The sequence below is a fragment of the Protobothrops mucrosquamatus genome, unplaced genomic scaffold, assembly GCF_001527695.2.
Source record: "Protobothrops mucrosquamatus isolate PMUCROS unplaced genomic scaffold, P.Mucros_1.0 scaffold4099, whole genome shotgun sequence".
In the NCBI taxonomy this organism is placed as follows: Eukaryota; Metazoa; Chordata; class Lepidosauria; order Squamata; family Viperidae; genus Protobothrops; species Protobothrops mucrosquamatus.
This window is the reverse complement of record NW_015390028.1, coordinates 131,061-140,513: the sequence shown is the minus strand read 5'-3', so window position 1 is coordinate 140,513 and position 9,453 is coordinate 131,061. Positions and strand designations below refer to the sequence as shown.

General features: G+C 33.9%; 1 protein-coding gene across 1 annotated transcript in view; it reads left to right on the top strand.

The window, feature by feature from the left end:
* LOC107298572 (DNA topoisomerase 2-beta) overlaps window positions 1-9,453 on the top strand; it is a 136,885-nt gene that overhangs the window by 18,035 nt on the left and 109,397 nt on the right. The window contains exons 6-16 of the mRNA XM_015827949.1: window positions 294-391; window positions 952-1,164; window positions 1,246-1,419; window positions 1,579-1,680; window positions 1,794-1,931; window positions 2,393-2,531; window positions 2,874-3,031; window positions 3,128-3,253; window positions 5,443-5,553; window positions 6,593-6,698; window positions 6,998-7,107. Coding sequence (XP_015683435.1) covers window positions 294-391; window positions 952-1,164; window positions 1,246-1,419; window positions 1,579-1,680; window positions 1,794-1,931; window positions 2,393-2,531; window positions 2,874-3,031; window positions 3,128-3,253; window positions 5,443-5,553; window positions 6,593-6,698; window positions 6,998-7,107 — 1,475 coding nt within the window. The remainder of the gene's footprint in view (window positions 1-293; window positions 392-951; window positions 1,165-1,245; window positions 1,420-1,578; window positions 1,681-1,793; window positions 1,932-2,392; window positions 2,532-2,873; window positions 3,032-3,127; window positions 3,254-5,442; window positions 5,554-6,592; window positions 6,699-6,997; window positions 7,108-9,453) is intronic.

Below are 9,453 nucleotides of genomic sequence, written 5' to 3'. Positions count from 1 at the left end.
TTTCTGAGATTGTGGATTTGGGGTTTTCATGAGCTGTAAGCCATAATCATCACAGTTATGACACATCACGGCTTGAACTATCTTGCTTTGCATGTAATGAGTCTATCTCATATATTAGGTTCACCTTTTAAGTTGCATTACTGAAATAAATGAACTTTTGCACGATATTCTAATTTTTCGAGTTTCACCTGTATAACATTTGCTGATGCATGGTTTGTGTCAGTGGGGAAGAGTCAGTGTAAGCAGTAACATTTTGAGAAGTATTCTTTTCTAAATGTTCCTTACCTTTTCAGGTGGTCGTAATGGCTATGGTGCAAAACTTTGTAATATATTCAGTACAAAGTTTACAGTTGAGACTGCTTGCAAGGAATACAAACATAGTTTTAAACAGGTATGATTGTTTCCCTTTGCTTTCTTAACATACCTCTTATGTGGTTATTTTTTTAAAGCGATGATAGAACAGTATATAAGTTCAGATCATAAGGGTATTTCTCTTATTAAAAAAACAGGAAAATAGAATTTATCCAAATACATGTAATTGTAGAAGCACATGTCTGTTCTTTTAGTCTTAATGGAGAACGTACCAAAAATACTGTTGTTCAGAAGCCTGAATTATTTTTTCCAGTTTATTCAGTATCCAGTCAGTATTTCATAAATTAATTTAGTGATGATGTGGGAAATAGTCACATTGTATTTAGTGCATTAACGATTACACATAATGTGAACATGTGGATTAGTTTTTTAAAAGAAAAATATAAAATAATTAAAATATATTCTTCAACATACCCTTAATGTTTTAGTTTATATGGAAACTAAATGAAAAAAGAAACATCTAATTAATTCTGACTGAATGAAAAACATTTCTTTACAGCTGTGTTTTTTTTTCTCAGAGGACAGGACAATTTTCTATTAATGCATATGCTTGTTCTTTATTTTTTGTTTTAAATAAAGACCTGGATGAATAATATGATGAAGACTTCAGACCCTAAGATTAAACATTTTGAAGGAGATGACTATACGTGTGTGACATTCCAACCAGATCTTTCTAAGTTTAAGATGGAAAAGCTTGATAAAGATATAGTAGCCCTTATGACGAGAAGAGTTTATGATTTGGCAGGAGCATGTAAAGGAGTCAAAGTTATGCTTAATGGAAAGAAACTACCTGTAAGAGCTTTAGTAAAATATTTATATAATGGGAATTATATGTGTTTGAAACAGAATGTGATTATTTTTGTTAAATCCTAGGTGAATGGTTTTCGTAGTTACGTTGACCTTTATGTAAAGGACAAGTTAGATGAAACTGGACTTGCTCTAAAAGTTATTCATGAACTTGCTAATGAACGCTGGGATGTCTGTCTTACTTTAAGTGAGAAGGGATTCCAGCAAATTAGTTTTGTGAACAGTATTGCTACCACAAAGGTGAGTTACTTTGCATACTTCAGAGTGGTTAAAATAATACACAGCATAATGTTTGACATGAAATTAATGTGCTTTTGACTTTTATCTTTATAAATAGTTTTATATTCATAAAAACATAAAATGCAATGACAGAAACTTACTTTATTTTTTCACCTTAAGGGAGGTAGGCATGTCGATTATGTGGTAGATCAAATTGTTGGAAAATTGATAGAGGTGGTTAAAAAAAAGAACAAAGCTGGTGTTTCAGTAAAACCATTCCAGGCAAGTTGATCTTCATGTTTTAAAATTATTCCACAAAAAATATTGGTTCATTATTTCAGTATCTTTGTTTTCTGATTTTCATTTGTTTGTGTATATATATATATTTTGAACAGGTAAAGAACCACATATGGGTTTTTATTAATTGTCTCATTGAAAACCCTTCTTTTGATTCTCAAACAAAAGAGAACATGACACTCCAGCCTAAAAGTTTTGGGTCCAAATGTCAATTATCAGAAAGGTTTTTTAAAGCAGTAAGTATTACATATTTATTTCATAACCATAATCATTTGGAGAAAGTAAAATGGTCAATTTCTTTAAGGAAAGTAAAATCCATGTTGGAGTTTACATTTCAGAAACTGAAAAGTAATACAAGAGTAATGTTCTGATATTTTAAATTGTTAGTTTTTAATTAATAAATACTGATATTTATTAACTGTCCTGTAAAATGTTATCTAGCCTTGGGGATATAACATGCAATTCACTTCTTAGGTATTGTGGCTGTTTGAGTACTATATAATATACTGTGTGGTTTGTTAACACATTATGAGAATGAAAATAAGGAAATATTAAGATGTGTAAAGAATAGACTGACATATTTCTGTGATATATTCTAAGAAAAAAGTGGATTTTAATGCTTTGGTACATTTGGTTATTTTGAATGTAAATCTCTCTCTGCTATTTTTAAACGTGACTGTGAATTCAATTTTTATAGGCTTCTAACTGCGGCATTGTAGAAAGTATACTGAACTGGGTGAAATTCAAGGCACAGATACAGCTGAACAAAAAATGTTCATCAGTGAAACATAGTAAAATTAAAGGCATTCCAAAACTTGATGATGCTAATGATGCTGGTAAGAGCTAACAGTCATTCAGGATACTTCTTATAAATACATCCTTCCAAAGTCACTAATTAGTGACTACAAACATGCATATACTTCAGGAAAATATTCTTGCAAAGTTGAACATGCTTAAAATGTGTATTTTTCAGCATAGGTGAATTCACATGGTACATAGTTACATCATGGTTAAGGAGTGTACTATTTAAAAAGAAATTCATGTCAAGTATGTGTATCTGTATTTTTAATAAACTGTTTTTTTCTTAACGTGCTATTCTCTAAGAATTAAGGTTTGGGCTAAAGATTGCTTCAGCGCTCTTTCTTTGCTTTTTGGTTCCTCTTTTCATAATTTTGCAGGTGGCAAACATTCCTTGGACTGTACGTTAATTTTAACTGAGGGAGATTCTGCCAAATCTTTAGCTGTCTCTGGTTTGGGTGTTATTGGAAGAGATAGATATGGGGTATTTCCACTCAGGGGAAAAATTCTTAATGTTCGTGAGGCATCTCATAAACAGGTAAGACAAGCCATTTTAAAAATTATCTAGGGCATAGCTAATGTACATACATGTACTTACTAAAGTGGCTTGTTTCAATTTTACATTTATACACAGATTATGGAAAATGCAGAAATTAATAACATTATAAAAATAGTTGGTCTACAATATAAGAAAAGTTATGAAGATCCAGAGTCTCTGAAAACATTAAGATATGGCAAAATTATGATTATGACTGATCAGGTCAGTTTAAGTTTTAAAATTAAATATCCATCCAAGAATCCTTTCCTTTCTGATATTCTTTCTATTGCTTTGTGTACTTCTGATTTGCTTATCTGTTCAGACTTTGTTTAGTTTGCTGACCTCTTTTCTGGCAATCTGTCTACTTTGTTCCTTGGTGACATTCATATTGTTTTTATTAAAATAAACAGGATAAACAACTTTCCATTTTTTTTTTGAAGTGATTGATTCTGGGCAGAAAAGTTTTCCAATAATTCTTAAAGAGTTTCTGCAATTTTTAAAGATTTTTAATAGGTGATTTATTTAGGGTGTTCTGCTATTACAGTTTTCTGATATATTTTCAATTATACTTACTGTATTTTTATTGTTCATATTATATATTTTATTTTTTTTAAATAATTTTGTATATGTTGCTTGAGTTCTGGGCCTACATAAAGGTGAAGTACTTAAAACTGTAATGTTCATTCAATTCTACGTGAATTGTAGAATGAAAATAGAAACAATACAGTTAGTCCTCTACTTACAGCCACAATTGAGCCTGGAATTATGGTCATAAGACATTGTTGTCATTCAGCAAGGTGGCCATGTGAATGCCTCACTTAACTATCACAATCCTGGCTCTCCCTGTTGTGGCTGCTTAGTGATTGCATGGATTGTTAAGTGGAGCATGGGGTGCCACAGTGGATGGGGGAGACCCTGGGAGGCCTGGTACAGGCCAGCACTGCAGCACCTCCCCAGCTCACATGTGGCCTCACATGGATTGCAAGAATTTTGGTTGCTTCAAAAATGGCACCTGGGATAGCACCAGGTGGCTTCTGTATAGGAAGGCTGCATGGCAGATTGGGTGAATCTCTTTGGGAAAGGTGATCTTTGGAAGAGGGTAAGTGGAGTGAGGCATGAAGGGGCTGGGTAGACCCAATAATGTGGGACCAAGCAGGGTGGGAAGCAGGCCCAAGGCCTCTTGGAACACAGCTGTGTGACAAAGAGGCCCAAGGAATGGGGGCAGGGCAGGATGGGGGGAAAGGTAGACAGGTGTGGGGCAGCTTCAGCGTCCCTGCAGTCGGTCATAAGGGCGAGCAGATTGGGTTGACTGTGGAGGTGCTGCAGCAGCCATAACTGTGGGTACATGTTGTAAGTCCATTCAGTGTCGTCATAATTTCATTCTGCGCCATTGTAATTTTGACTCCTGTAGTGTCAACTGCTGTATATGTATATTTATTTATTTATTCAATTTCTATAGCAGCCCAACTCAATCAAGTGACTCTGGGCAGCTTACAATTCTAAAATTATAAAACAATTTAAAAAAGTAAAACAGTAAAAATATCCACAAAATAAATAAAAACATCAGTTGTGATGATTAATCAACTAAGAGTAAAACCAAGTAACAGGGCCCCTAACACATTTCAAGTCCCAGTCCTGGGTACATATCCAAGTTGTTAAAGCCTTGCGAAAGGCCAACAGGGTTGGGGACATTCTAATTTCCAAGGGGAGAATATTCCATAAGGCAAGGGCTACAGCAGAGAAAGCCCATCTTCTAGTTCCTGCCAGTCAAACACTCTTTGTCTGACAGGATCTGCAGTATGCCCAATCTGTTGGATTGAGTTGATCAGGTAGATACAGTACTCTTGGAAAAAGTCAGTCTCTCAGGTAACCTGGTTCCGAGTCATGTAGGGCTTTAAAGGTGACAAACAGCACCTTGACTTGCACCCGGAAACACACCGTAGCCAGCGCAGCTCACGGAGTAGTGGTACTGTATTATGTGTGCCGTGTAACCGGCATCATTTATTACCTGTGCAGCTGCATTTTGCACCATTTGAAGTTTCCAAATGCTCTTCAAGGGCAGCCCCATGTAGTGAGCATTGCAGTAATCTAAGCGAGTGGTTACAATGGCATGGGTGATGGTGAGCAGCACCTCCCAGTCCAGGAATGGGTGCAACTGGCACACTACCTGAAGGTGTGCAAGAGCCTTCCTAGCCACAGCTGCCACCTGCTCTTCAAGCAGGAGCTGTGAGTCTAGGAGGACCCCCAGATTGTGCACTGGGTCTGTTTGGGGTAGTGCCATCCTATCCAGAGCTAGAGATTATCTGTGTGTTTTCTAAATTGCTTTCAAAGCACCCATAAATGAATCTTCATTTATTTTTTTTTAAATAGTGAAAATGGAATCATGCATTCATCTTTACTTTTTTATTCAGGATCAAGATGGATCACACATTAAGGGTTTGCTAATCAATTTTATTCATCACAATTGGCCTTCACTTCTGAAACATGGTTTCCTTGAAGAATTCATTACTCCAATTGTAAAGGTAATTAACATTATACATGCTATAACTAGTAAAACAGAGGTAAAACTGTTCGTTTAGTATTTGAAATGAAGCATTTATATTCTTCTTCCAGTATTCAAGTGTATGTTCCATATATTTAAGAATGATTAGAGACTTAAGAAAATTAGTTGGCATCCTGATGGAAAATTCTAAAGACAGCATTTTGATTAGGAAGTACCAGTGTGAGAAAAAATTAAAAATTGTAAAAAAAAAGATACAAATTTACATTTTATATAATTTAAATATTAAATATTACATATTATTGTACTTTTCAATTTAAGGTGTCTGCAGAAGAAAAAAATCTAGGATATTTTGTTTTCTTCAACAAAAGTAATGCTGTACATAAAGCATTATAGCATGATTTAATATTTGTGTTTGCAGCTTTGATTATACAGCATGGACAGAATCCTTCACAGCAATAAAGCTCTACTGAACTTAATATAAACCTGTTGCTTTCATTTCTTAGTATAATGTCAGCATTTATTATGTGAAATGGCAATTTCTCAGAGCATCATGGAAAGTTTCCTTTGACACTGTTTCCACCTTCTCTAGTGTCCTAATTTAATAGCAATAGCACTTAGACTTATATACCACTCCATAGTGCTTTACAGCATTCTCTGAGCGGTTTACAATGTCAGCATATTGCCCCCAACAATCTGAGTCGTCATTTTACCAACCTCGGAAGGATGGATCGAACTCCAGGCTGTGGACAGAGTTAGCCTGCAGTACTGCATTCTAACCACTGCGCCACCAGGGCTCCTAATTAATTATTCTATATCCAGTCCTTGAAAAGCTTGAAATGTGTATATTATTCATTCTAATGGCATGGCATATATGCCAAGCCAATGTGCCTGTAAAATATCTTTTTGAGCCCTATTAGGATTTACCCATTATGAGTTGGGGGTCTGTCATGCTGGCACCCAGCATGCTTGAAATAATCATAAACAATATCATGTATAATTTTTATAAAACACAGTAAAACTTTAAAGTAAAATTTAATTGAGATTCTCTTTATTTTCAGGCAAGTAAAAATAAGCAGGAACTTTCCTTCTATAGTATTCCTGAATTTGATGAATGGAAAAAACATATGGAGAATCATAAAGCATGGAAAATAAAATACTATAAAGGTTTGTACTGAGCTCCTTTTCTCCTTTTCCAAGTTCCAAAAATATTTTTAATTCAAAATACACTTTAAACTACATTGAAATCAATTTCATTTCAGTTGCCTTCAAATTGTCATTTGCAATACTAATTTTAATTGGATTAAAAATTTTGAAATCTTTATATAATCGCTATTGGATTAATAGTAAACTGTTTTAGCTGTACTTTGTTGGTCTTCTTGAGTTATTTTTAAATTACTTTGTAATAGATTGAGAGAAAAATATATATTAAAATATAGAGATTTTTTTCTTTCGGATTGAGTTAGGTTTAGGCACCAGCACTGCTAAAGAAGCAAAAGAATATTTTGCAGATATGGAAAGACATCGGATTTTATTTGAATATGCTGGTCCTGAAGACGATGCAGCCATTACATTGGTAAATATCTGCTGGAATAATTTATCTTTTTTTGTTAATCATAATTATTTAAATCAGTGCTTTTTTTGTAAAAAAAAAAAAAAAAGGTGCCGGAACTCACACACGTCATACAACCCACCTTGCCTACCCTAGAAACTTCCTGACAGAACAATTAACAAGTGGAACAACCTGCCTCCAGAAGCGGTGAATGCTCCAACACTGGAAGTTTTTAAGAAGAGACTGGACAGCCATTGGTCTGAAATGGTGTAGGGCTTCCTGCCTGAGCAGGGGGTTGGACTCGATGACCTCCAAGGTCCCTTCCAACTTTATTATTATTATTATTATTATTATTATTATTATTATTATTATTATTATTATTATTATTATTATTATTATTATTATTATTATTATTATTATTATTATTATTATTATTATTATTATAAAGGTGCTGGAACTCCGTTCTGGGTGTTCTCTGACAAAAAAAGCCCTGATTTAAATTATTTAAATCTGGTCTTGTGTATTATTTCAATGTACATCATTTTAATTGACCATTAGGTATCTTTCCTAATTTTATAAAACTGTTTCTGAATTTATATCAAAAGATTAATAAAATACCATTATGATACGTGTTGCTATTTACCATGTGCTAACATGATTCCAACATGATCTATATGCTGAATAGTTCGATCTAATGTAGATATAACATCCTATATGTGAAGTTAGAATTACATATTTATGGTGTCAATCATTGGCTTTTGTAGTGGCAAATACCTTAAGTGATTATGAACCAATTAAACACATGATATCTAAATTCATATGGCAAAAATCTGTAAGAAACCACAGTAAAAGAAAAACTCTGATGAGAGTGACCTAACCTTACAAAAATAAAATAAAATGTGATCAGACTGATTCAGTACTACATGCAGAATTTCATGAGATGAAAAATTCTCCCCTTATTAGAGAGATTGCCAGGGAGGGCAGACAATTTTTATGTAGGCTTTCTCCTCCAAGACTCAAATCCTTCTATCACGCATGCAGTGGCAAAATACTGTGTTGCGGCAATGTCAACAAGAAAAAAATTGGTTACAGACCTATAGTCGTCAATTTGTGCCAATTTTCGGGAGATATCTCTAATAATGTTTGGAACATTATATTTACTCACACATTAATCGGCTATCCACTCACGTAAACTAGGGAGTGACCCTAACATTTTGAGAACATGTATTTTCTTAACAGGGATGTTATTATTTACTATTAATGTTAATACTATTTTTACTATTATTATTATTATTTAATATATTGTAAAAAGTGATGGCTATTGCTGGTCTATGACCGTAATAAAGTTTATTATTATTAGATGAAAAATTGTATATGCATGCTGTCAGGCTGTGGAAATTAACAAAATCAGGTAAAGGGGAAAAAACTAAATCTAAAAAGGAGAGTGCTTTGGATTTTCTTGCTCAAAACCCAGAAATACAAAACTCAGTGAACTTTGTGCCAATCCCAAAAAGTAAGGGGTAGTTATATAAATGTGCAGTTTTAATTTAAAACTTCCTATTAAACCAATGTATCACTAGATATAAGATAGGAAATTATTGGGGAAAGAGAAATGCAGCAAAGCAAGGAATTGCAGAATCACAAATATAGATTTCCAAATTCTATCAATTAAGCCAGTTTAGCTAAACTATTTGTTACCTCATTGAATAAGATCTTGGGTTTCAGCATATATTCAGGGTTCATTAGAGAGAGGAGGATAACAGAGGGTTCATCTTGGCCTTCTGCTTGGATGTTCTTGCCCTCCTTGATCCTTCTCACCCTTTCATTTTCTTTCCTGAATACTTTCCACAGTTTTATAAAATGTAGGTGAGTGCCAGCCTTTTAGAACTTTTAAATTGTTTATTTATTTATAAAATTTATAGGCCGCCCATTTTACCTCACGGTCACTTGTTTTGTCCAGTGAAGGAGAATGCTACATCTATGTTGTTTAGGTTCTAGCCAGCAAATTGAAATGTATCTAGTAGCTACATTTACTTCCTGATGAAGCTTGCTTACAAAAATGAAGTGTAGTTTTCACCAGTTGTGCCATTATATAAATGGAATTACATTGAAAAGATTTTTTGGGGAAATAAAAGCTGAATCCTCTCAGCATGCAGCAATAGCAATAGCACTTACAGGTGAAACTCGAAAAATTAGAATATCGTGCAAAAGTTCATTTATTTCAGTAATGCAACTTAAAAGGTGAACCTAATATATGAGATAGACTCATTACATGCAAAGCAAGATAGTTCAAGCCATGATGTGTCATAACTGTGATGATTATGGCTTACAGCTCATGAAAACCCCAAATCCACAATCTCAGAAAATTAG